We start from the raw sequence: 25,440 nt of genomic DNA, 5'->3' as shown, positions 1-25,440 counted from the left end.
CTCATACCTCGACGATATTGGCAACACCCAAAATACTTGACGCGAAGGTGCATGACGACCGCAAGATACCTGGTCCAGCATTGCTGAAGCCAAACCGTCGTCCAGAGGCCGGGTCGACGCAAAGTCACATGAAGCAAGTCGACTTGCTGTGTTCTTGGCGCTGAAAGAAACGAAACTGTATTCGCTAGTACTCTTTCTCAGACCAATTCCTTTGTCCGATGGTCAGAAAATAGATGAAAAATCCGCTTGAGTCGTTGTGCTACGTCCAGCAGTACTCGCCCTAGCATGGACATTTCTGGACGGAGGAACACTACATTCGCCCCAACCAAGAACACACGCTGCGGTCAAAGCGATCACGGCCACTTAACACCAAGTTTCGCTTTCTCGAGTGGGAACGGCGACAGGCACGCAGTCGCATGAGCCATCTGGGCATGCACACAGCTAGCCGCAGACGCAAGTCTCCAGCTGGTGAAACGTACTTGCCGTCTTGACACTAGTGAGAATTGCCCACGAGGTGAGGGTGCGAAGGCCCAGCTGGCAAGTCGCTGGTATCGCTGGGGCTTGTCGAGGACTTGAGCACTTCGCTATTCACCCAGCCGCATTAACACACAATGGAGATCGCTCGAATGCAGCGTTGGTGCTTCTTCGTTGCGGTCTTGGTGCAACTTCTCACTGTCCGATGCGACGCGGCATTGTCAACTGACACGACGTTGAGTGCGTGCGACTACGCTTCGGAGAACCTCTACGTCGTCAACGCCTCGGGCCCGCAAGATTTGCTCCCATTGGGCTACGTGGACTGTGCCAACACAACTGGAAGCGACGCTGCGCTTTGCGAGGTTTGCTCGTGTCGAGAGAAGAAGGTTGCTTCGGTCGCGAGTGTGGCGGTAGCGTGGGTCGTGTGTGTCGGATCCGGAGATGCTACGGCGTGCGCGGCTTCCAGTCAAGAATACTGCGGAAGCAGTAGTGGCAGCAGTGTTGGCGTGGCTGCTGGTGGTTTGCATGTAGAAGACGATGGCTCCAGCTCCTGCGAAGGCTTAAGAATCAACGTTGGCGACTACACTTCAGAACCGAACGCCAGCTCCGACACCAGCGCCACCAATGGCAGCGATGGCAGTTCTGAGGTTATTATCGCTCCAACTTCCAGCTCTACACCCGCTGTCCACTCGATTTCGTCCAGTACAGATGCAAGTGCAAGCAGCGGCACCACTGTCGACTCCATTTCCTCCAGTACAGACGCAAGTAAAAGTATCGACACCACCGTCGACTCGATTTCGTCCAGCACAGATGCAAGTGCAAGCAATGACATCGGCGGCCGTGTTGACCCCGCTGGCGACTCCACTTCAGGATCTAACGCCAGCTCAAGCACCAGCGTCCCCGATGGCAGTGATAACAGTGCTGAGGGCATTATCTCTCCAACTCCCAGATCTACACCCACCGTCGACTCCATTTCATCCAGTACAGACGCAAGTGCAAGTATCGACACCATCGTCGACTCCATTTCGTCCAGCACAGATGCAAGTACGCGTATCGACACCACCGTCGACTCCATTTCATCCAGCACAGATGCAAGCATGGACACCACCGGCGATACCAACGGCAGTGTTGGTTCCGCATCGAGCTCCAGCGCCAAACTGGACACTGTGGCGACCATGGCACCAGGTTCTGGATCCCAGGCAGAGAACGAAGACAACGTGGTCACCGACACGGTGGAGCCCTCCCAGTCCAACGCAGACCCTACGACGGATCAACACATCATTCGGCCGTCGGACAATTCAGCGAACCAGCTTGACACCAACAATGGCACGTCAAGCAAGTCGAGCTGGTCCGGCAAGCAGTTGACCGTTGTGGTCTCCACCTTGTGCGGTATCGCTGCCGTCGCTGCCATCGCCGTTTTTGTGGCGGTGCGCAAGGATCGAGCCAGGAAGAAGAACGAACTCGGAACCCCCGCCGACGACTTCACGGACGACGATTCCTCCTTGGCGACGCCGATGACCCATCGTCTCGACGGAAAGTATCAACACGGCAAGTGCAGCAGCCGATACTACAGCAACGGCTTGTCCAGCTCAAGAGACCACACGCCACTGGCCTCCATCGTTGTGATCGGCCCGGACGATGACTTCCACACTCCCTCGGCCTACGCGTCACATCAGTACCGATCGTATTCGGGCAGGAACATGTCCACCGTGCAGGACGACACAGTCGCAGCTACTTGTGAGTCTCAACGGCAGTTTAATGTCTCGTGCGGCCCCTCCATGTCGGACTCGGCTGTATCTGGGCCCGATCGGATCTTCGACACCAACAACACCCAAATGAGCTTCTCGTCCAACATGAGCTCCGAGTACGTCGCCCCAGAGGATGACGGTGTTTACGAGTCGGAGGAAAGCGTCACCGATTCCTTCCGGGTGGCTTCTGTGACGGACAGTGAGTCTGTGCGAGACTCGGATGCATCGGCTCTGTCGGAGGACCCTCAAGACGCGGACGAAGCGACTTACGATGGTATCTCCAGCGCGACCGTAAGCTTCGACTCGAGCCTCTCCAGTCTTAACAGCTCGCAGTACGACAACCGTGACACGGGGGCCAGCGAGCACCTGCGCGACTCGGAGGACGCCATGCTGAACACCAACTCGAGTCGTGTCGCCATGTCGTTCGACGTGGGCTCCGCCTCGTCGGAGGCGTGAACACCGTCAACATTAGGAAGCCTGTAGTTTATAGTGTCAATGTCCTCTTTAGTATCATACTAGGTAGTAGGTAGGGGTGAGTCCCTAAAATGCACGTTGAAGTTGTCCATGACAACTTGTCAAGTCAGACAAGTCAGACAGACACCAAGGATGAGCAGCAGGTCTCAGCTAGCGAAACGGTTGATGTGTCCTCAAGCTTCGTCAACAACTCGCCACCTGCAAGGCGTCACCTCTGTCGAGACGCTCCGATTCGCGCCTGGACCTCGTCGCGATCCCAACTGATGCGGTGCTTCAAAGCATGCGGCGAAAACCTCTTCGGACGACCACATCAGTGCTGGCAAAGGAGGATGAGGACCGGCGGTACAGCTCCTTCCCGCTGCCATCTCTCCTCTCGGGTGATGTCAATCAGTTCCTAACTTGCTGTGCGCTACATAAGCTGCCGTCATGGCCGCTCGTACGCCGTCGCCTGCCGCGAGGATGAAGAGTCTACAGGAGCACTTGGTGGTGCCCATCGACGAGTCCGCAGACCAGCGCGCGCAGTTGGTTCTTGCGCCTAACGAACCCGTGCGATTACTGCCGTTCGCCTTTTCCTACCTGCGTCTGACGCTCTACTGCGTCTTGGCCGTGTGCTCCTGCAGCCTCCTGGTCATCGTGTCGATCTGGTTCCCTCAAGTCTTCACTCGCATCGCGCGCAAGCGTATTCCGTACTCGTCACTGGGAGAGGCCGACTACATGCTCATCCTAGTGCACGGCCAAGGCATCCGTGCGCAGTGGGTCGAGTGTCCCGTGCACCGCCCCCAAGCCAACGCTAAGGTGCCGTGGCTCTGGTTCGAGTTCAAGAAGCACCGATACGTGTACAACCCCGAACGTGGCGAGTTCGAGCGCTACCTGTCGACAATCCGCGAGGACCTCGAGCACCTCCAAGCGCGTATTAACGACGGTCTGGACGACCAAGCAGTGGCTTCAAAGAGTGAGCTGTATGGGCCCAACCGTGTGCTCATTGACAAGCCGCACGTGCTCATGCTGATCTTTGTCAAATTGGTGCATCCGTTCTACCTCTTCCAGCTCTTCAGTGCCGGCGTCTGGTTCTGGGAGGAGTACACGATCTACGCCATCGTGATCCTAGTGCTCTCTGCGACCTCCATGGCGTACGAAATCTACGCAGAAGTTTCGAACAGCAACCGCTTGCGTAGTTTGGTACTCAGTGATCGCCTCGTTGACGCCGTGCGCTCCTCTAAAGCCACTCGGATCCATGAAACGGAGTTGGTGCCTGGAGACCTCCTCGAGGTGACGGAAGGACCAATGTGCGCGGATGTTCTTCTGCTCTCTGGAACTTGTACGGCTGACGAAGCTTCTCTAACGGGGGAAGCGCTTCCGGTAAACAAGGAGCCGGCCATCGGTTCAGGACAAGTGACGGAGGTCTCTGCTCGATCGGAGTACAAGGCGTCGTTCCTGCATGCAGGTTCCACGATCACTACAGTGCGTGGCAGTGGTGCCGGGTGCAAGGGTGTGGTACTGAGTACAGGCTTTTCAACTGGAAAGGGTGAGCTTTTCCGCAGTATCCTCTTCCCGAAGCCGATCGTTTTCGAGTTCGAGCGGGACAGTTATCGGTATCTGGGAGTGCTGTGGATAGTCGCCATTGCGGCATTCATCAAGCGCGTTGCTGAAGGCTCGACGGTCGGTACACCTTTCGGGACGACTTTGGTTAATTCACTCGACCTCATCACGGTGGCTGTGCCTCCAGCACTACCTCTTGTGCTCTCTTCGGGCATCGGTTTTGCCATGAAGCGCCTTCGAGAGGGCGGCATTTTCTGCATAGACTCCCAGCGCGTAAACTCATGTGGCCAGCTATCGTGCTTCTGCTTCGACAAGACGGGTACTCTCACTCAAGAGCACCTCAGCTTTGTCGGTGTGGATGCATCGGTCTCAGTCTCCGCCCAAACGCTAGATATTCCTTCACGATTCAAGTTGGCAATGGCCACGTGCCACGGGCTTTCTGAGCTCGAAGGAAAGTTGCAAGGGTACTCGCTTGACATGGCCATGTTCGACGCTTCCAAGTTCTCGTTGAAATACCTTCACGACAGAAGCGAAGGAAACTACATCGCCGTTGTGACTGCATCCGAGAGCGAGGCTGCGAAATATGGCATCCTCAAACGATTCCCTTTCGATGCCGCATGCCAGCGATCCAGCGTCGTCGTCGAGGAAATCGCTACAGGCAACAGATTCGTATTCGTCAAAGGCTCCCCAGAGGCAGTCAGCGCTATCTGTACCAACACACCTCCCGACCTCAAACACAAGACGCTATCGTACTCGGCTGACGGGTATTATTGCATCGGCTTCGGCGTGAAAGAATTGAATTCGAAGACTCATGCCGACATGAACAACCGCGAAGAAGTCGAGAGCGCCGTGGAGTTCGAGGGTCTCGCGCTGTTCAAGAACGAGCTCAAGCCCGAGACCAAAGGCATGCTCGACGAGTTGTACGCCGCGGACATCGACATTCGCGTGATCACCGGTGACAACGCACTGACTGCGGTGCACGTGTGTCGAGAGCTGGAAATGAAGATGAAGAGCAAGGTGGCTGTAGTAGACGTGGACGAACACTCAGACAGTACCGTCTTCGTGTCGGTAGACGACGTGAAGTTGTCCGACTTGGTGCAGTGGACGAGCTTCAACTCGAGCAACATGGAGGAGGTGCTGGCGGAGTACGATGTAGCTATCACTGGGGCTGCTTTGGACAAGCTGCAGCGCGAGTGTGGCCATGATACCGTACGCCGTATTATTCAGCAGACTCTCGTGTTCGCACGCGTACGCCCACAGCAGAAGGCGTGGATTGTGGAGCAGCTCATTTCGCTGGGTCTGGTAGTGGGCATGTGTGGTGACGGCACAAACGACTGCGGCGCATTGAAGGCTGCGCACGTCGGTCTTGCGTTGTCGAGTGCAGAGGCGTCAATTGTTGCGCCATTCACAAGCAAGGCGAAGGCGATTTTGGACGTGCCGGTGTTGATTCGGGAGGGTCGGTGCGCTTTGACGACGTCGTTCCTTGGTTTCAAGTACATGGTGCTGTATCCGATCATCCAGCTGGGTATGGCGAGTGTACTGGCGCAGGTCGGGACATGGGCTGATGTGGATGTCCAGCTGACTGACAACCAATATCTCTGGGACGACTTGGCTGTTGTGTTGGTGCTTGCAATGTGCATGCTGTATACTGGGCCCTCTTCGAAGCTTTCACTTGAGAAACCACCGAAGACGCTCTTCTCGCTTCCGATCGTGGCGTCAATTCTCGGCCAAATCGCCATTTACTGCGCATTCTACGCGGCAGCTATTGCATTGATGGCCCACCAAGATAGTTGGTACTGCCCGATCGCGGACGCTTTGGCTTTCGTGAACGAAAATGACACGTCCGTGTCTGAGAACTGCGCCATCTTCGTGGACTACGGAGTCGACGACCCGGACGACCTCGAATTCGGCTACGAGGACACCGTCACATGGCTGTTTGCTCACCTGAGCTACCTGGTTGTGGCCATCGCGTTCAACATCAAGGACCCGTTCCGTTTGCCCTTCTGGACCAACCGCATCTACACGGTGTTCATCACGGCTGAGGTCGGTCTCAACTTGTGGTTTTTGCTCGACAACTCGGGCGCGTTGGAAGACGAGTTCCAGGTGATGCCCATGCCTTCTTCCTTCCGCTGGAGCTTGTTCGGCCTCTTCGTTGCTGAGCTCGTCATAGCCATCGGGTGGGAGATGGTCGCCACACGAACTCTGCCTCGATGGTGGAAGAAACGCATCGCCGAAAAGACCAACACACGGAATAGCGAAAAACAGTCAACTACCACCTGAGCTTGTGAGGGTGACACAACAGCAGTGTACAAGTGAATAGTAAAGTGCTTCACGTGTCTTGATGAAGCTCTTATGCCAAATGAGGCTGCTGTCTACACGCTGAAGCGGCGCAGTATCTTCTTCCCGTTGACCGCTGGTCGCCTTCATTCTTCTAGTTCCCATGGCAGGTCAGCATTGTACGCTCGCAATGAGGCGTTGCTCTTCGCATTCTCCCAGATGCGCCTAGCGCTCTACTATTTCGTGTCGATCGTGTGTTGCGGCACGCTGATCACTGTATCCGTCTGTCATCCTCACGTTTTCAGTATGTGTACGAGCGGGGCGAGTTCCGACGATACGCCGCCACAATTCGAGAAGTTGGCGACGAGGAGTCCCTGACAGGTGAAGCCGTTCCTGTCAGCAAGAAACCCGCTGACGGAGCAGAGAGAAAAAAAAAGTCACAGCGGTATCGGTGCGAGGGAAGCACATAGCGTCGTGCTTGCATGTTGTGTCGACTATCACTATCACTCGAGTACACACAGGGAAGCACGGCTCGATGCAAGGGCATAGTCATCAGCACGGGTTTCTCAACAGGCAAAAGTGAGATCTTTAGCAGCATTCTGTTTTCGAAGCAGATCGCGAGTGCTCTTGCTTTCGATGAGTGCTCGTATTTTGGTTTGCGTTTCGGACATTCAGTATCAATTTTAATTCCTTCACATGAAGTTTGATATTTGGTATCGACATTGTGGTGCTAGAATTCTTCCTCCCGCACGCTGTCATCACTGTCATAGTCACATTCACTTCCCCTAAAGAGGACGGGGCTGCAGTCCCTGATCGTTTCGCCGTAGTATTCCGAGTCCACAGAGAAGTACGAATCTCCAGACTTGTTCGTGTCGATGTGGGCGCCTGAATTGGCTTCCCTTCGGTTTTCGAGCGCGCTGAGTCCGCGTACTCGTCGTGGAGACGAGTCATCGAACTCGCTGATACCTCGTTCTCTTCGAGGTGATAATTCGTCGAGAGAGCTCATAACTCGTCGACGAGAGGAATCGTCCAGGGAGTTGACGTTACTCTCCTGTTGCATACTCTCCTCTTCGATGTCGCCAATGTCATCTGAAAGTGTTGACAAGCGATTCCGGTTCAACACGAGCGCCCCAGCAGGAGCGAGTGAGCCAGCAGGCATGATGAAGTGCTCGCTTTCCGTCTCGCTGTCGCTTCCAGGTCCAATGGACCAGCATGTTTCCGAGAGATCTCTCCATGCATCAGCTTCAGTGTCTCTCTGATCAACTGGAGGAAGCTCATTAGTACCGTTCGTTTGGACGGAGGTTGCAATGGAGACAGTCGAATCGGTTATGCCCCCAGTACTCACTCCACCGTTTCGACCTGCGCGCGATACTCTGAAAGCTGCGAGACCTGGTATCGAAGAGCGCAATCCACCTCGCATGAGAGACGCCGAAAACACGGACCGCCGACTGGTTGTGCCTGAAGCGCGCGCAGTGCGTTCGGGAGGCAATCCATTGCCCCGACCGTCACGAATGTCAATAACGATTTCATCCCCCGCCGTCTCTTTTGTCGGCCACTGCGGTAACGTGAACGTCTGGAGTAGCGACGGCCGAGGTGATGTCCTGGTCGTCGAAGCTGTGCTGGACTCGAATGCATTTGAAGCGTGCCCCGACGCCGTTGTCGATGTCACCCCGCGGAATGCCGAGATGTTGCTCGGTGAGAACGGCTTTGGTTTATATCTGCGTCGTCGGGATCGGAGCACGAAAAGAACGACCGCAACCACGATCACGGAGGCGGCAATGATCCCGACTATCAAAGGCGTGCTCAGAGCAACAGAATCATTGGAGTTGCTATCACTGACAGCCCCTGTTGGATCTGACCCTGTTAGCGGTTGGTGTGTCTCCAGACCATTGACGTTTGAGCTCCCGGCGCTACCGGAAGTGGAGCTGGAGCTGGTAGATACCATCCTAGCAAGAGCACCAAGTCTTGCTTCGGGCACGAATAAGGAAATACGAAACTGGCACATACACGGAGGAGCCCAAACGTAGAAATTTGCTCTGGAAGAGGAGCCTTTCGCTCGCCTGACCATTGCAGGCGCTCCTGCTCCACAGAATCTCGAAAACGATCGAAATGGAATCAACGAAGCGTACGGCTCGAGGCTGTTGTCGGACCCACCCCAGCTGCGCTAGACCCACATATCGAATTTGCTAATGTTTTCGGGCCAGTCTTCCCTAGGTTTTCTCGTCGAATGTATTATCAATCGACGCATTTCTTGAGCTCCTGACTCCTTCTGAACATCCACGAGTCGAGGCAAGATTTTGGCGTCCCGTGCGTAGAGAGCACCACGTCGCCACACTTCCGATGATACAAACGTTGAAGGGAGAACTCGTCTTTGCTGCTTCGTGGCGAACGCTCAATTAGGCGACGGCGTCAAGATGGTAAAAGCCTCTTTCCAGGCTACATCCTGTGCACGGTGTGTAACTTGGGTGTCACGCTGAAAGGTCTCCTCTCTAGCCTAGAACACTGCGCCGAGAATCGTTGGGGTCTACCACTGTGGTGGCCAATGTTCTGGAAGCAGACGCACCGATGGATGACAACGCACATTAGTTTTATTTCCTGTCACCCCAACTGTTACAATAGACCATTGAACTACTTGCCCGCGGCTGGCGGCAATGACGAGTCTAGAACTCCCGCTCCTTGAAGGCGGTGGTTTGTGTGTCTGTGAAGTCCGAGTTCACGGAGAAGAACGACGCGTCGGACGCAGCCGTGCTCCGGAACGCCTCGGATGCCTGTGTCGAATGTCCCCAGTCCGAGTAATTGTCCGCTTCACTGCCCTCGTCGTCGTCATTAGGCGCGTCAATCACAGGGATGCGAGCTGTGTTGCTCGGCGCTGCCTGGTAGTAGCTTTCATCGCTCAGCCCGGAAGCTCCGGACCACGCCATGGAGCTCACTTCACTCACAAAAGAGTCGTCGTAATTGCCTGAAGCCTCGAATTTGCTCTCAAATTTGCTTTCAAACCCCGAGTCGTCGAGGCTGTTCGACTGGAAACGAGGAGGAGCTGGAGCTGAATACTGCTGCCGCCGTCCCTGCTGAAGCGGAGTCGGTCGGTTGCGTCCTTGTGCTACTATCGTTGTTGCCGACGACGCCACCGATGGTGCCAACGACCTTGATGTCTTCGGAGACATCGAAGCGTAGTCCAGGGCCGCCGGGTCCTCAGGGATGTAAAATCCTGGACGCTTTGGAGGCGCCGGGCGCGCTGGTTTAGCATTGGGCGCTGGGCCTCTCGCATGCTTTGGAATTGCGTCGGCCACTTTCACCGGTTGAATAGGTCTCTGAGGTCTAGGAGGAGGAGGAGGGGGAGCCTCGAACGCTGCTAGCTGAGCAAACTGAGCGACTCTCTCATACGTGTTACGACCAGTAAACACAGTACCGCCTGGCGGCTCAGGCGCAGGCCTGGCTGCGGGTAGTCTCGGGGTAACATGTTGCTTCACCCGTTGGTCACGAGGTGGGGTCCTGTCGGGACGCATCGGTGGTTCAACCTGGTACTTGCCCCTCGGCATGTCGGGGTTTCTGCGACCGCGTCCGGAATTTGGCTCACGCTGCATTCCAGCGTGGGCTCCGTTAGGCATGTCGGGGTTTCTTCGGCCTCGTCCGGATGTCGGTTCTCGGTCTCCACGACCATGCGCGCCAAACTCCAAGTCGGGATTCTTACGCCCACGTCCTGAAGTTGGTTCCCGGTCGCTACGGATGCGTCCAAGCTCAACCTCGGGTTTTCTGCGGCCTCGTCCAGACGCCGGCTCCCGCTCGCTACGAACGCGTCCAAAGTCCAAGTCGGGGTTTCTTCGCCCACGACCCGAGTTCGGTTCACGGTTCCCAGCGTCTCGTCCGCGCGGAGTGTTTCTTCCGCGCGGCATGTCTGGGTTGCCGCGGCCACGCGGTGTGTTTGCACCACGCGGCTCTCCTCGACCACGTCCTCCCGCAGTGGGCGACTGCATGGCGCGCGTGCGTCGGTCGAACGCCGGGAACGAGGGCGTGGCGGACGTCCTGCCCGTCAGGTTGGTCGGCGACGTGGCGTCGAAGTTAATGCTGCGGTTGCGTCTGGACGAGAGTTTGCTCTGCTTGGCCGAGCGCCCCATGCAATAGGTGCGCACGACCCATGACACGAGCGCCACGAACACGACCGCGACGACTATGATGACGATCATGACGGTCGTGCTCATGGTGGCGGCCGACGCCGCATTGCTCGAGACCGAGACGATGTCCACGCTGCCGCTGCCACTGGCCGAAGTGGACGCCACCGACTTGCTCTCCGTCGTCGCCTTTGTGTTGGTCGTGCTGATGGCCGCCACGCTGGACTCGTTCTGCGCCTCGGGCTCGCTGGAAGCCGCGGAGCCGCTGGAAGAATCTGTGGCGCACGTCACGTAGTCGTCCCCGCTGGTGACGCAGTCGGCGCCGTTCTTGAGCACGACGCACACGGCAAAGTACGTGGTCGAGCCGTTCACCACGGCGCTCTCGGCGCTGCGGCAGCTGCAACCGTTCTTGACGCACGTGTTACCCATTTCCGAGCACAAGACGTAGCCCGCGATGTCCTTCTTGTTGCCCGGGTCTTCCAGGTACAGCGCCTGCACGTCGACGCTGCAGACGTCCGAGACGGACATGGCGCTCCCTACCTGGTACTGTAGTGTACTGCTATCTGTGGGAGACGCTCGAGGCGTCAACTCGCAAGGCCAAAGTGACAATGAAGAGCTGGAGCTCCATCGGCACGAGGCCAGGGCAGGGCCAGGGTGGGAAGATTGACGCCCGCCGCATACTCAAACCAAGACACCCGCCCGCTTCTCCATATTGGAGCTCCTCGAACAACACGAGCAGAGCCCGGCCAAATACCGATCCGAGGATAAGCCCAAAGTGCATCTGACTCTCCGGCGACTTCCAGATGCGATCCGCATTTGGAGACGGCGACAGTGAAATGGGCGCAGTAACTCGTGAGCTAAGTGTTCAAAGTGTGTTCCATGGCAATCGGAAAGGACTTCTACGATCATGGACCCCATATTCCCTTAGCTGTTCATGATTTTACCTCACGTCGGTGAGTGGCAGGATGTTTGCACTCACTCGAGACGTACGGAGTCCTCAAATTAGTAGGTGGGTGGGTACACACGAATGTTAATTTTTGAGGTGGCCCCCGCGGCGGCGGCAATCATGTCCGTAGCTCATGCCGATGTTTGCTGTGTACATTACTGGTATTATTCCTGTGGCACGACCAAAGTCTTGCAAATGACGGGTGGCTTTGGTTGACGTTATACACGCACTAGTAAAATGTGCAGCGGCGTCCAGTGTGAACACGCGGTGCTTCTACATGTACATGCATTGCTGCAGCTTTTTGCTTGCTGGCAAAGGTGAAGTTGGATGGCGTGGACAAGGCATCGCCAGAGTACCGTAAGCACAAGTGCATGATACGCCCACTTCAATGTCGTTTAGCAAATTATGCCGTCACTTGAATAGGAAACATCACTGGCGAACAGGTACAAACCTTGTCCGCCGCCGTCGCCGCGGTGGATCTGGACGCGAGACGGCGACGTGCAGTGCATGTTTGTGGAGCAGCTTTTCGAGTTGTCCTGGCCGTCATCTCGGCTGTTTTGCCAGAATCGCATCTCGCGGCGGAGGCCGATACGAAGCGCCGTAATGTAATTTCTTACCATTCGTGGTCGATGGGCAGCGTAGCACCCGCGGCGACAATCAAGGAAACCTGGCTACAGCAAGAAGCGCAAAGGGAAAGTAAAGGCTCGAGCTCATTTTCTCCATTTATTTTAGTTTGAGGCATTCTCATGTCACTCTTCTGTATCCTTTTCTATACTGACATTTCTGCTATTCTGTCTTTCACGGTATTGAGACGACTCTGTCCGACACTGTACGCGCTTCTTATTTGATCTCGCTTTGGTTCAGTCGGGCAATAGCAAGCGCAAGTGAAAAGTCGGCAAAGGATGGCGTCGTACCCCAAGAGCTACGTGTTCCCGCTGGCGCTCACGGACGCGTGGAAGCAGCAGATCACGATCCAGACGCGCGAGAAGCTCACAGAGATGCTGGGCGTAGAGGTGGACAACGTCATGGCGGTACGTGGCCCTTAAAAACGAGTGGGTGGCGCTCTTTTCGTGCCTGTTAGTGCGTTTTAGAGCAGAGAATTCCGTCGCCGGAGCGAGCGAGCGACGCGGCCTCTAGCGAGGGCCCCAGGGGGGCACATGCAGAGCCTCTGCGTGTGTGGAAGAGTAGCCTTTGCATGGGGGAGAAAAGAAGAGTGAAAGGACGCTAAAAGAGGGTGCAACCACCCCCAATTAGGAGTCGGAAGGGGACGCCACCCTGCACAAGAGACAAAAGAGGGTAGAGACATGACGTCCGCTGTGTATTGTACTTGTATGTGATTGCTTCGCCCGGCCGCCGACTACAGGAATACGTGATCGTCATGGTGGGCAACAAGAAGAACATGGAGCAGATCGCCCACGACCTCGTGGACTTCATCGGCCAAGAGTCGGCCGAGCAGTTTGTGGCGTGGCTCAGTCAATTGCTTCCCACGCTCGAAGTCAGTGAAGCTTCAGAGGAGACGGAGCAGCCTCAAGCTGAAGAGACGTCCGTACCGCAACAGGAGGAGGAGAACGCCCCGCCCAAGCGCACCGTCAGCTTGAAGGGCTTGGCTTCCTCGTCGTCGGAGCCCCCCAAGAAGAAGGTGGTGTCGATCGGTGGCAGCCGAGGCACGATCCGGTCGCTGAACCCGTCGAAGACCGACCTGGACGACGTGATTGCGCGACGGGCGCAGCGTTTTGGCGTTGTGGAGAAGAAACCGGCAGCGAAGAAGTCTCCATCGTCGTCCTCTGCGAGGGACGAACGCCACCAACGCGAGGAGGCGCGATCGAGTGGGAACAAGCGGCGAGCAAGTGAGCGGGATGCCGGTGGACGGTTGTCGCAGCGGCTTGGACCCCCGGTTAATGTTGACCAGGCCGAGCTGGACGCTCGCGATACCTTAGGCTCGCAGAAGAAGAGACGCGGTGACCGTGACCGCGGAGACGAGAGCCGCAGCAGCGGAGGACGTGGCAACCGGAGAAATGACCGAGATCGAGACCATGACATAGAGGATGGTGGGCGCAATGGAAAGCGGAGAAGCAACGACTCGCGCGATGTGGCGCCACCCTTGCCGCCGTCGGACGAGCAGGGTGACCGCAAGGACAAGCAGGGCTACGGCCGAGACATGGGCCCGCCGATGGGATTTCAGGGCGGCCCAATGGGGTATGGCGGCTTTCCACCGGTATGTTGTTCTTTTTGATGGTAGCAAGTTGAGGCGGCTCATTCTAACTATTTGTTTGCAATGTTCAGCCGTATGGAGGACCTATGTTTTACCCACCGCCAGGCTACGGACCGATGAACCCGTACGCGATGGGGTTCCCACCTCAGGGCATGCCGTTCGGCGGTCGAGGCTACCCTCGTCCGCCTGCAGGAGGTATGCAAAATGGTCCACGTGGAGCACGACCTTTCCAAAACCGCAAGTGGGTGAATCCGAACGTCGCCAAGGCCGAAGAAGCTAAGGCCACGGAGGGAAATCCTGAATCGGAGGACGCGGGAGGTGAAGCGGGCGGTGCACCTCAAAACACTGGCCTGAACGCTAGTGTGCCAGCGTTTGCGCCGCGCAACCCTTACTATGCTTCGCAGATGCGGCCGCGCTTTCAGAACAAGACGTGGGTGCGACAGGACCCTGCGAAGGACGAGGAGCTCGACTCGAGCTTGCCGAAAACCCCGCCCCAAGAGCTGCTGGAGAGCACGGAATAGGTGACACGATCCCGTCGTTCGGCTGCGGTGGCATCTATTAGAGAGCTACCGAGCGGAAAAGGCCCTAGTCGACAAGACCCAAGAAGCTACCAACAGTGCCATGATGGTAGACTTGCACTTCACAAGTCACCACACATGCAAGGCAGTTGTCGACAGTACGGCCAACTAGGTGAAATATATGGCTGTGGAACGGCCACAACTTTCCTTGTCATGTTTGCTCTCGCTTAAAACTTTCTGCTAACGTTCAGCGACGTGAACGACCCCAGCCTTTTCGAGCAGCGAGGGCAGCGCCACCACGCTTGGTTGGCTCTTGGGACTGAGATTGAGAGACAGAAACCATCGACAACGGCAGCTTGCGGCGTGTTGTGCCTCCTCTACGGGCTTGCGACTCAGATTGCGACTGACCAACGGTGTCTTGGGCGGGAGCGTCTGCCTGTCGGGCAAGCCGCGTGAAATCGTGATCACTTTCGACGTCATCCTCCTCGTTTCCCTTTAGTTGCTGCTTCTTGAACAGGTGATCGATCTTGTGTTGCAGCGGTAGCTTTGTCTGCTTGGCCCGCTTCTTAGGTGCCTGCTGCTCAGACTCGGAATCCGTGCACAAATCAAGAACACCACTTGCTTGAGAGCCACGTGGAGTTGAGCGCTTTCTAGGAGCGGGACTCGTTTTTGTATTGCTAGCCGCGAGTCCAAAGCCGTCGTCGTCATCTTCCTCGATGTTGTCGAGGCTCTTCCGCAGTCGCTTACGGGTTGGTGGCTTTGCCGCTTTTCTCGAACCTGCTGAAGCCCTACCTCGCGATTTTACGGTTGGTCGCGGAGTCATATCTTCCTCTTCATCTCCGTCGTCTTCCATCTTGTAGTCTTCATCGCCATCATCCTCAGCTGTTGCAGCAACAACGTCGTCGTCTTCATCATCATCGGAAAGTAACGAGCTACTCGCTGTACGCGTCTTACCCCTCGCTGCAGAACGAGTCGGGGCCTTTCGGATGGCTTTCACTGGTGTCTTCTTTTTGCGTGGACTTTCATCACTCTCGTCTTCAAGGTCTGAAAAGACCGATTTCCTAGTTGTTCTTTTCTTTGGCGTCGCTTTCTTCGCTCGGGTTGTTCTCGGTGTTCCGAAGCGTCCGTTTGGCGATTTTGCAGGATTACTTTCGTCTTGGGTGGTCTGTCTGACTTGAAATCCGTCGGCAGACAAACTGTTCCCCGATTGAGAAACAAGCTGAGCGTTTCCACCAACGACGTTTTCTCCCTCTTCTTTTTGCAGTGCATGCAACGCATCTGTGTATTCTTTTTTCTTTCCAACCACGCTAAGGATATCCTGTGCAGACTTGGCATCGCTCTTGGAACTTAGTTCCCGTTGAGTCTCATCGAGCACGCTATCCACGAACTCTTGAATAGCTGAAGCGTTATTTTTCAGGGTGAACTTCTCCAGTGCGATACCTAGTTGCGCTTCCGGTAGAAGCACGAGTTTCCGCTCAGGAACGCACAATTGTTTGCTCAAGATATCCTCGATAGTCACAGCTGCGAGTGGTGTCGGGCGAACAGGACGGCCCAACAGCGATTTTTCCAGCTCCGTGCTTGCCTTCTTGTCGGAAGCATTTATACGATCCTTCTTGCGGCGGTAGAAAAGTAAAATGTCGTTGGGGTTGGCTACCTTCCCCACGAACTTCGCACCGAAGCGCTGGTTCACCAACACAGGAAAGCCGGTGTGTTCCACACGCAGACGGATAAGCACCAATTCTTTCTCCTCTTCACTGTCTCCGACTTCTGGCAGCGGAAAGGGGCTCTCCTGTTGCCTTTGTTCACGCTCTCTTGCACGCTCCCGTTGTCTTTCCTCTTGTTCCAGCTCAGCTTCATGTAGTAACTCGATCACTCTGCCCTCCAGATACTCGCCAATACGCTCTGCTACATCGGGGTCGTTTGGCTCCAGTTCCTCGATTTCACCCAGAATGATCTCGCCCATCTTAAAAAGTCTCACCGTATGCAGTTCGCAGTTCGTCGTACGAAAGTTCTGGCCATTAATCTCTAGCACCGCAACATGCTTCGGCTTGGCCTCTCCTTCCACCAACGACGTCGCCACCGACGAACCTGGCTGCGTAACAAAGAAATTTCCTTTCACGCTCTCCTGCACGTCAATTTGACACTCGTGCTCGTGTCCCCAGACCACCAAGTCGATAAAATCCGGGATCACACTCTCAGGCACGCAGTTCTTGGAGCCCCGTCCTTTGTCGTCCCGATTCTGGTGCACCACGAAAATATTGAACCAATCTTCAGCATGCTCCGCTGGTCTTCTGAACACCACCTTCTGCTGTGCAAACATCCTGTTCAACCTTTCGTCTCTCATATTGCCCAGTCCATAAATCGCCACGTGTGTGGACCCCTTGGTCAACAGAATAGGAAACACTTCCACAGCGTCCACCTTGTCGCTCTTGCCGAAATAATTCACGAGGTTCGCAGCACTGAGCAGGTCCAACGCCGCGAGCGACTGCGTGGCGTCTCCTCCTCCTTCCCTCGCCGGGTCGTCGTGGTTCCCGTGGATGCTGAAGATCGGCAGCTCCACGTTGTAGTTGGGGTCCTCGAAGTTCACGGCGCCGAAGTTAGGGAAATTGATGCTCTGGTCGCTCACCACTTGGAAGTTTACGGCGCCGTCACCCATGCAGTGCGTACGCAGTAGGCGCATGGTCTCGTACAGCGTGCGGCGGCTCGGCTTGTTCTCGTGGAACAGGTCGCCGCCCAGCAGCAAGAAGTCCACGCGCTCGCGCTGCGCCAGCTGCAGGATCTCACGGAACGAGCGGAACGAGTCGTTGCCTCGCACTGGGTCCTTCTCCGCGTAGCCCAGGTGGTTGTCCGTGGACAGCAGCACGCGCAGCGTGTCGGCCGACCGCGGGCCGTCGTCCTCGGCTTGCGACTGTGACTGCGACATCGGCGATGGATGTGGACTTTTGACTTGAACGGCGCGAAAAACGCACTAAGTACGAAATAACAAAAGCGGACTGCAAAAAGTTGGACAATTGAAAAGTTGAAAGGCTCCCGATGACTACGACAATGCAAGCAAGGACAGAGCATTATCGAGAACTGCTCAAAAACAGCTCTTTTTGGACTCGAACAAAGTGATCAATAGCACATTCGCTAGAATCTGACTGATCGAGCTTCGAATCAGCACCCACGCTATCGCAATGCATAGCACCTAGAATGTCTGTGGTCTTGCACTTCTTGTTCGAAAGCAGGCGGCTCACTGTGTCTTCCTGGTCTGAAAATGGTCGTTTCTTCCTCTCAGCGATAATTTTCTCCGCAGCTGCATCACTCACGTCTTCTACCCGACGTAATTCATGAAACGAAGTGGTGTTCACTTTGTGCGGCAGCAAGCATTGCCTTTGGGTGTGTGTGTGTGGTGTGTGTGTGTGTGGGGGGGGGGGGGGTCCTTTTCGGTGGTGGACCAGGAACGGCAAGCGCCTTTGCAGTTCGCCACGTATGATGCGCCTCGTAGCCTCCTACCGTCGGGACGCTCGGATCCACGTAGGTGTACTCTGTGAGCATGACCGGGATGAAGTGCTGTAGTTGGTGACGTCCGTCAGCAGCTCCAAGAAACCAGCGTCGGCGAGCTCCGTCATGTACCCATCGCAGTATTGACACCTGTTAAGACCGTACCACGCTCGAGTCCGTGCAGCAGTTGCAGTACTAGGGCGTTGAGGTGATGGTTGTGGAAGCTTCTCGATCGAGGCTGCATCCGACGCCTGAGTTGCTGCGAGATATCGCGATGTTCTGAGGACAGGGCTACCGTTACTCAGTGCTCGACATGGTGAATTCGTGGGACGAGAATGTGCCGGCGGCGTTCGTGCAGGCGAGAAATCCGTCGTTGCTCAACTTGAGCCTCAAATCGATTGCAGGCCGATACAGTTCGGCACCGATACTTGGCCCGAGTGCGTTAGTAGGTATTGGCGCAGCAATGCCAAGCTCTCGTGAGTGAAGGTTAGTTCACCACAGCTGTGAATACACGTGCAGACCACACGCTTTTTCTCGCAGTAAAGGCAACTTCAACCCACCGACCATCACTCTCTTTATCAGATTCGACGGGTGGGCGACGCGGGATCTCGTCAGTCCAAAAGCCGCATCGCCATCAGAGACGCGAAGCTCGTCGTCCCTCCTGAGCCTCCTTCTCTCCACACCGTTCCATTATCGAATCCGCTATGGAAGTGCAAGAGCGAAGGAACAGCGACATTGACGTCGATGTGGAGGCGGTTACCAAGGACCTCCAGGACTCGCTGCAGCTCTCGAACCAGGATGAGGACAGGGAGACTGAGGGGGCCGAAGCTGAGCGTCGAGAGACGCTGCGCACACTGCGTTTGGCCTTTGTGGGCAACGTGGACAGCGGCAAGTCCAGTCTCATCGGCACGCTCATCAAGGGGGACCTGGACGACGGCCGCGGTTCGTCTCGCCAGGCCATTTTCCGCCACAAGCACGAGGTCGAGTCCGGCCGCACCAGCAGCGTAGCCACGGCATACCTCGGCTTCGACGACGGCGGGGAGCAGATTCTGTCCAAGCGCTCGGGGAAGTTGATCCCCTGGGCGGAGCTGGCCAAGGTGGCGCACAAGAGGATCCAGCTCATCGATCTGGCGGGCCACGAAAAGTACCTCAAAACGACGGTGTTTGGACTCACAGGGATGCAGCCAGACGTGGTGGTCGTGGTCGTGGGTGCCAATATGGGCGTCAAGAGGATGACGAAGGAGCACCTGGCCATTGCGGTGGCGGTGAGTTGTCGTGGTTATGCTTGAGCTGTAAGGAAGAGGCAGGGGCTGATGATGGACGGTTGCTTGTTATGCAGCTGGAGATCCCTATTGTTGTCGCGCTGACGAAGATTGATATCGCCCCGAAGAATGTGGCGAAGGAGACGCTGGCGACAGTTCGTCAGGCATTACGACGCTGTACGAGCTGTTGAGATTCACGGGTGAATGGTGTCTGGATACCATACTAATTGATGTGTGCTATTTGCTGTTTGTTAGACGGCAAGATGGCGATGCTGGTGAAGACGACGGAGCAGGCCGCGACGGCAGCGAAGGGTTTACCGTCGAACCGAATTACGCCGATTTTGCCCATTTCGAATGTCACGGGGGACGGCCTGGATAACCTCCGCCGGATACTGTACGAGACGTCTCCGTCGGCGTTGTTCAAAGCGGGGCTTTCCGCCTCGACACTCGCTACGACCAAGTCCATCAATAAAGAGGAAAGAATTACCGTGGGATCGCCTACCGCTGTTGGTGAGTCCAATCAGAATGCAATATTTGCCAGCGATGTCGTGGAGATGCCGATCGACGAAACGTACCAAGTTCCGGGAGTGGGCTTCATCCTGGCTGGGACATTAGTGACGGGGACCTTCAAGGTCAATGACGCTTTGCAGATCGGCCCCGACTTCAACGGCGGTTTTCACAAAGTCACCGTGCGCAGTATGGAGTCGATGTACATGCCGCTGAAAGAGCTTGTCCCAGGACAAACTGCAGCTCTATCTGTACGCTCGGTTAACAAGAAGTTCGTGCTGAGTCGGGCAACCTTCCGCAAGGGGATGATCTTGCTAAGCCCCGAAATCAAGGTGAATGACTACGTCTCAAGAGTATTTGAGGCTCGCGTAGTGATCCTGCACCACCAGACTACCGTCACCGTCGGGTACCAGCCAATGGTCAACTGCCGAACGATTCGACAAACGGCGGAGATCATCTCGATCGAATCGAACCAGGAGGCCATTCGTACAGGAGACCGAGCACTTGTGCGTTTCCGATTCATTCATGCACCCGAGTTTTTGAAGAAGGGAATGCGTTTCGTTTTCCGCGATGGGCAAGCGAAAGGAATCGGGAAGGTCGTTCGGATAGTCCCCGCCGAGCAATGTGAGGCACTGTAAGAAAGCACCGACGAGCGGGAAGTATTCATATGTGGGGGTGAACCAATTCATTATGTTTGCAGATGCGATTATATATCAATCGGCAGATTGTCGCTGCTGTTGCTGTGGAAAAGCAGGTCCAGCATTTCCTCTTCTTCTGCGGTGTACATGTCTTGAAGCGGTGAACGTCGCCCCAGTGTGAGGAACATTTGTTCGATAAGGCAGATATTCGACTGCACGTCCACGGAGACCTCTTCGCCTTTTGCTGTCGCTTCTTGTGTGAACTGCTGCACGATACGGTCTATCAACGGAGCGACATATCGCTTCTGCTGCACTTCACTCAAGTGCTTCTCTACGACTGCAAATATCCATAGCATACAGATAAGCGTAGCTCCACGAAGAGTGAATAGTAATGCAAGATTCGACGTACGCTCGTGAATCTCCTTGGCGTGGGAACTGCAACGGTTCTCGGCGATCTGAACGAGCCATCGAGAAAAAATTAGCAAGGGGTAACGATGTGAACTGGTTTGCAGGTGTCAGGTACCTGAAGAGTAAGGAATTTCTGTACTTCGCTGAGTACTTCCTCGCTGGCAAAGGAATCGCTCTGTCATCAAAGAAGAGCAATTGGATACGTAAGTACACAAGCTTAGCCCTTCAACTCGAATCTCGATCAACGCGCACTTACTTGCTTCTTCTCTTTCTCGGTCTCTTTCCCTGGTGAAGGTGCTGAATCGACCATTGGCACTGCTTCTGTTGTAGTTGGTGGCACTACGTTTGCTTGAAATACCCCTGCTGCTGGGGCCGACGGAGTAGGGGTGGTCACATCTTGCTGCTCAAACTTGTATTCACCGCCTTGTTCAATTTTGTGCTCGACATTTTGGGTAACATTCTGCTTGCAGTTGTACTCAGTCTTCTGTGGCTCGCTTTCCTGGACAAGTATTGCTTGTGCAGCCTCGTTTGCTGGAACTGCACCCTCCTTCTCGACTGCTTCTCTTGGTGAGCTATCAGTCGCACACAGAGGTGCCTCGACGGTGCCTGCAGGCGTCACCACTTCCGCTGCTTCGGATGAGCGGCTAGTATGCGGGGGCGAAGGTCGGTCAGATGTTACTGGATGCGTATCTCCTTCAGTGTCGTGGCTTGGAGCGACAACCACATCGGCAGGGCGATTTTCTTCGACTGGAGCTTGCAGCACCAATTCAGGCTCGGGTGTCTTGAAACTTTCAACGGCGTTGTACGAGACTGCGTGGTTGTTGTTACCATGCTCAATAGGCGTCACTTCCGTATCGTTGACTGCAGGCCCCACTACGCCGGCAGGCTGCGTTGGGAGCTCGGCGACATGAGCGATCTCCATATTTCGTATCGAGCAACAATTCCTGTGAGCTTCTTGCTGGTGCTGTCGATTTGACAATGGCAACGGTAGGCAGAGCTTGCTTCGAAACCACACCGTGTCAACGGATCCTAGGCCCAACACTATCTGCGCAACAAACAGGAATAGCAGTGAATAAGACGCGAAGCATACACGTCCCTAGCATACAACAAGTTGACGTTTCATTTAGAGCAAGTGCCTCCCTGTCTAGGCAACGGAAGCAAAAGCTTCGAACCTGTCCCAATATTTGCAGTGACAAGCAGCAACGCTCTTACAATATCCAGCTTTTGCACCTTACTTGGCCTTCTTCTCTTCTCCAGCGTTGGCCTCCATAGCAGTCGCAGATTCCTGGAGCGCAGTGAACTCTTCCTTCGCAAACTCCAAGAACTGCTTGGCGTTAACGCCGACGCACGGGTCCACAAGCACGTTCAGACCAAGGTTATCGCCCATCGACAGGATGGCCACACCAAGGTTCACGTACGGCGGCGGGGGCACAAAGCCGTAGAATCCCGAGACTTGGCTCTTGCACAAACTCATCTCCACCACACTGGCACGGACGTTGCTTATCGCGACCGAGATACGGCCCGTAGTGAAGTGCACAATGAATCGCATGACCGGCGCCGGCAGCATCGAGATGAGGTGGCTCGACCAGTACACGAAGTACTTCTCCAGCGAGTTCTTGGCCTCGTTCATAGCAGCCGTGACTTTGTGCAGACGCTCAGCGGAGTCCTCAATGCCGACCGGGAGGTCGACCACGAGCGATGAGAAGCGGTTGCTAGTGTGGCGGATGACCTCCGTGCTTGAGCGCATGTCCACGGGGATGGCGCAGCGCACCTTGAGCGTCGGCGCCACCGAGTCACCGACAGCCAGCATCGTCTTGCGCATGGCACCGGCCACGACGTTCAGCATCACGTCGTTCACCGTAGCACGGAAGTGCTTGCCCACGGCCTTGGTCGTTTTGACCGAGTAGATCATGTTGTAGGACAGACGTTTGTGCTTGCCACCGGGGCGCTTGAACACGGTGGCTGGCTCGCGTCGAGCCACCAGCGCGAACATGTGGTAGGATATGATGTACAGCGACCACATGCAGACATAGAGGAAGACCAGGATGTCCTTCAAGGTCTGGACCAGGGGCTTGCTGGGCTTCTTGGTCTTGTGGTTCTTCTTGTGGGCCTGCGCGCGCTTCTCTAGCATGGCGTCGAACATGGCGCTCTGGTCGCTGAGCTTGGCCATGGCCGTGGCCAGTGACGCCCCGTCGCCCAGACAGTGGTGCACCTTCCAGCCGACGCTGGTAACGCCCGGGTTGCCCTTGGGGTCGTGGATCACGTGCATCTCCCAGAGCGGCTTGTCAAAGTCCAGCGGCGAGTTGACCAGCGCCGACTCGACGTACGACATGGTGGTCTCGCCCTCCTCGACCGTGTGCTCCACAACGTTCTGCGCCACGTCGTAGTCGGACAGCTCCACGTACTTGTACACGCCAGTCTGGTAGTCTCCGCGCACGACGCTTCGCCAGCGCAGGAAGAAGGCGTCGTGCAGCAGACGTGCGCGCAGCCGCTCCACGTACTCGTCCTTCGTCATGTGGCCCTCCACGGTCAGCACAGTCACGGGGATGGACAGGTTCGACGGCACCTCCGTCACGAGCGTCGAGAGCCCAATGTTGCTGAGCTTGCGCGTGAGCTTGCGGCGCTTGGAGGAGTCTTCGTCGTCGCCCGCGTTCTGGCGCTGCTGCGACACGGTGGACACGACGCCCGAGAGCGCCAGCACGAGCACCAGCGCCATCAGCAGCATAGGCGCGTCGCTCAGCGTGGGTCCGTTGGCCGCCATGCGGGTCAGTAGACTGTTCTCCATGTCCATCGCCGTATCGGTCGCTTGCAGAGCTTCTTTGGTCGATGGTCTTTTCAGGAATGGCGCACCAAGTCAACGGCGATGACCCCAAGCGGCCGCCAGATGCGTGCGTCTGCAGAAAGATTTTTGCAGTAATTTAGATTTGATACCCTTTCATAATAGGTACTATGAAGATACAGATACGGATCCTTTTTAACTTTAATTTCATATACCCTTTCTAAATGGGCTAGTAGCAGCGTTGTATATTGAAAATGAATGCTGTAATAGGGAGTGTAAAATGGAACGATGACGCGCCGTCGGATCCAGCCAATGTGCGCTCGAGTAGACATGCGACATGCACTTTGACATCAACATATCGGAGTGCGTCGGCGATCACTTGCACGAGGTCAAGCAAGGGCAGTGCACTTTGGCCCGCCGCTGTATTGCTTCAGCAGGAAGTTTGACTCGACTACTGTCACGGTGGTGACTCAGGGTGAGCACCGACCGCTTTATGCGCGGCCGCTTCAGGAGCGCCAATGTGGCAGTGTGCAAGCCTTGCACCAGCGCTCTCGCAGACAAAGGCAACGACATGGTGAAGCAATTGACCCAAATGCCGGGGGAAACCTCAATCTCGTACAATGGGATATGGAAGGCCTCTTCCCACCTCCACTCGAACCGATCCAAAGTATTGTACTGCGAATATTGTCGATATGCTGTGGCCAAGAATACCAACGCCACATGTAGTCGTCTCTCAAAGCCGCCACGGTCTTCCAAGAAGTCGACGAAACTTAGCGTGTCGTTCGTTTCCGACAAAGTGCGTACACAAAGCTACATGTACTAAGCGCCGACGAGAGTTTGAGGCGTACGAGTCTCTAGCGTTCAACCTCACGCTGGACATCGTGCTGCGACTGATGGGATATCGAGTTTTGCAGCTTACATTGTCGTGATGCGTCACCGCTTGGAGAACGAACGGTTGAGCAAGGTTGAGTGAATGCTGCGTGGTGTGACGGAGGATACCTTTGGGGTGCCGATTCTCGCGCTCGATCGTTAGCCAAACTGCCTCAACACCTGCGAGCGGTGGCATTTCCAAGTTCGCGATTCGTCTTGACAAAGCAAGCTTTTCGTGTACAATTAAGAGTTTTCGAGTGTCGGCGTTTGTTGGGGTATGTGCGGATGCGGGCCGCAAGGACAATGTCCTAGCATGCCGAATTTGTGGTGCTTTTCATGGAGAAGGGCGGCGTCATCGGGAGGATGACGTGGTTTATTGCATTTTTTTGCCGAGACAGACTTGTGCTGCTGGTAGCTATGTGGCTGACGCTCACTTGGGTCAGCGAGTTCATAAGTTAATTGAGACACCGTCTCGTTGCCGGCACGTTCCCTCACGCAGCAAATGATGAAGCGCTGCTGGCCTAGCTGACTGGATTAAGGTTCACATGAAAGAAAAGCACGTTGCAAATTATTGTAGTGGAAGCACTTTTGGATGACTTTTAGATAAACAGTGTCGGCATTCGTACTTCGGTAGGCGAATGTACGGCCGTGTGAGCTACCTCGAAGGGTTCGTTACAACGATCTCTTACTATAAGATAGCACCAACAATCAGCCTTTTGAGGGGCAGGTTGTGTAGATCAGATATACAATTGTTATCTTATCTACTATCTTGAAAGTGTTAACATGGTACCTCCGCTGAAGTACGGGCAGCACACATCGGCGTTGTTTTGGTCATCAAAGAAAACAGAGTTCCCCTTACACTGACCAGAAGCAGCATTCGCAGTTAAAGCGGCCACGCCTTCTCGAGATGCTTAAGGAAATGGTCGTCGTTTATCGGTACTTCGGTGCGGCCAAAATTGCCTTGGTCGTTGAGTGCAGCACGAGCTGCGTCCGTGAGCTGACCCCACATGATCAGATCCTGGACTTCGCCAGAAGCATAATAGGGCACTAACTCAGCGCACTTATATGTGGGCATCATGCGATAAAGGCTTGGAGTGGTGCCATTTCTAAGCGCCTCTGCAGGTACATACTTGTGTCCATACTTGTTCTCGGACGTTGATAGCGACAGACCCAACACTTTCGGGTTTTCTAGTGCG

General features: G+C 55.5%; 9 protein-coding genes across 9 annotated transcripts; 4 read left to right on the top strand and 5 right to left on the bottom strand.

The window, feature by feature from the left end:
• Window positions 1–611: 611 nt before the first annotated feature.
• On the top strand, window positions 612–2,678 carry KRP23_11302 (uncharacterized protein; the record flags this gene model as incomplete). The annotated part of the gene is made up of 1 exon (XM_067881837.1): window positions 612–2,678. One exon carries the CDS (start codon window positions 612–614, stop codon window positions 2,676–2,678), a length of 2,067 nt encoding a protein of 688 aa, XP_067741114.1.
• Window positions 2,679–3,122: 444 nt separating this feature from the next.
• On the top strand, window positions 3,123–6,515 carry KRP23_11301 (putative cation-transporting ATPase 13A4; the record flags this gene model as incomplete). The annotated part of the gene is made up of 2 exons (XM_067881836.1): window positions 3,123–5,483; window positions 5,757–6,515. 2 exons carry the CDS (start codon window positions 3,123–3,125, stop codon window positions 6,513–6,515), a joined length of 3,120 nt encoding a protein of 1,039 aa, XP_067741113.1.
• Window positions 6,516–7,242: 727 nt separating this feature from the next.
• Window positions 7,243–7,671, bottom strand: KRP23_11300 (uncharacterized protein; the record flags this gene model as incomplete). Its single annotated transcript, XM_067881835.1, has 1 exon — window positions 7,243–7,671. The coding sequence occupies one exon, from the start codon at window positions 7,669–7,671 to the stop codon at window positions 7,243–7,245; it is 429 nt and encodes a 142-aa protein (XP_067741112.1).
• A 1,501-nt stretch (window positions 7,672–9,172) lies between these two features.
• On the bottom strand, window positions 9,173–11,149 carry KRP23_11299 (uncharacterized protein; the record flags this gene model as incomplete). The annotated part of the gene is made up of 1 exon (XM_067881834.1): window positions 9,173–11,149. The coding sequence occupies one exon, from the start codon at window positions 11,147–11,149 to the stop codon at window positions 9,173–9,175; it is 1,977 nt and encodes a 658-aa protein (XP_067741111.1).
• A 1,320-nt stretch (window positions 11,150–12,469) lies between these two features.
• Window positions 12,470–14,300, top strand: KRP23_11298 (uncharacterized protein; the record flags this gene model as incomplete). The annotated part of the gene is made up of 3 exons (XM_067881833.1): window positions 12,470–12,598; window positions 12,931–13,782; window positions 13,851–14,300. 3 exons carry the CDS (start codon window positions 12,470–12,472, stop codon window positions 14,298–14,300), a joined length of 1,431 nt encoding a protein of 476 aa, XP_067741110.1.
• A 244-nt stretch (window positions 14,301–14,544) lies between these two features.
• On the bottom strand, window positions 14,545–17,220 carry KRP23_11297 (Double-strand break repair protein MRE11; the record flags this gene model as incomplete). The annotated part of the gene is made up of 1 exon (XM_067881832.1): window positions 14,545–17,220. One exon carries the CDS (start codon window positions 17,218–17,220, stop codon window positions 14,545–14,547), a length of 2,676 nt encoding a protein of 891 aa, XP_067741109.1.
• Window positions 17,221–18,484: 1,264 nt separating this feature from the next.
• On the top strand, window positions 18,485–20,187 carry KRP23_11296 (GTP-binding protein 1; the record flags this gene model as incomplete). Its single annotated transcript, XM_067881830.1, has 3 exons — window positions 18,485–19,045; window positions 19,120–19,219; window positions 19,298–20,187. 3 exons carry the CDS (start codon window positions 18,485–18,487, stop codon window positions 20,185–20,187), a joined length of 1,551 nt encoding a protein of 516 aa, XP_067741108.1.
• Window positions 20,188–20,255: 68 nt separating this feature from the next.
• On the bottom strand, window positions 20,256–21,517 carry KRP23_11295 (uncharacterized protein; the record flags this gene model as incomplete). The annotated part of the gene is made up of 4 exons (XM_067881829.1): window positions 20,256–20,524; window positions 20,597–20,642; window positions 20,711–20,770; window positions 20,852–21,517. 4 exons carry the CDS (start codon window positions 21,515–21,517, stop codon window positions 20,256–20,258), a joined length of 1,041 nt encoding a protein of 346 aa, XP_067741107.1.
• Window positions 21,518–21,826: 309 nt separating this feature from the next.
• Window positions 21,827–23,386, bottom strand: KRP23_11294 (putative diacylglycerol O-acyltransferase; the record flags this gene model as incomplete). Its single annotated transcript, XM_067881828.1, has 1 exon — window positions 21,827–23,386. The coding sequence occupies one exon, from the start codon at window positions 23,384–23,386 to the stop codon at window positions 21,827–21,829; it is 1,560 nt and encodes a 519-aa protein (XP_067741106.1).
• Between the last annotated feature and the right edge of the window lie 2,054 nt (window positions 23,387–25,440).

Source organism: Phytophthora ramorum (assembly GCF_020800215.1).
Source record: "Phytophthora ramorum isolate Pr-102 chromosome Unknown Phyram_PR-102_s0011, whole genome shotgun sequence".
Classification (NCBI taxonomy): Eukaryota; Oomycota; class Peronosporomycetes; order Peronosporales; family Peronosporaceae; genus Phytophthora; species Phytophthora ramorum.
This window is presented reverse-complemented; position numbering and strand designations above follow the sequence as displayed.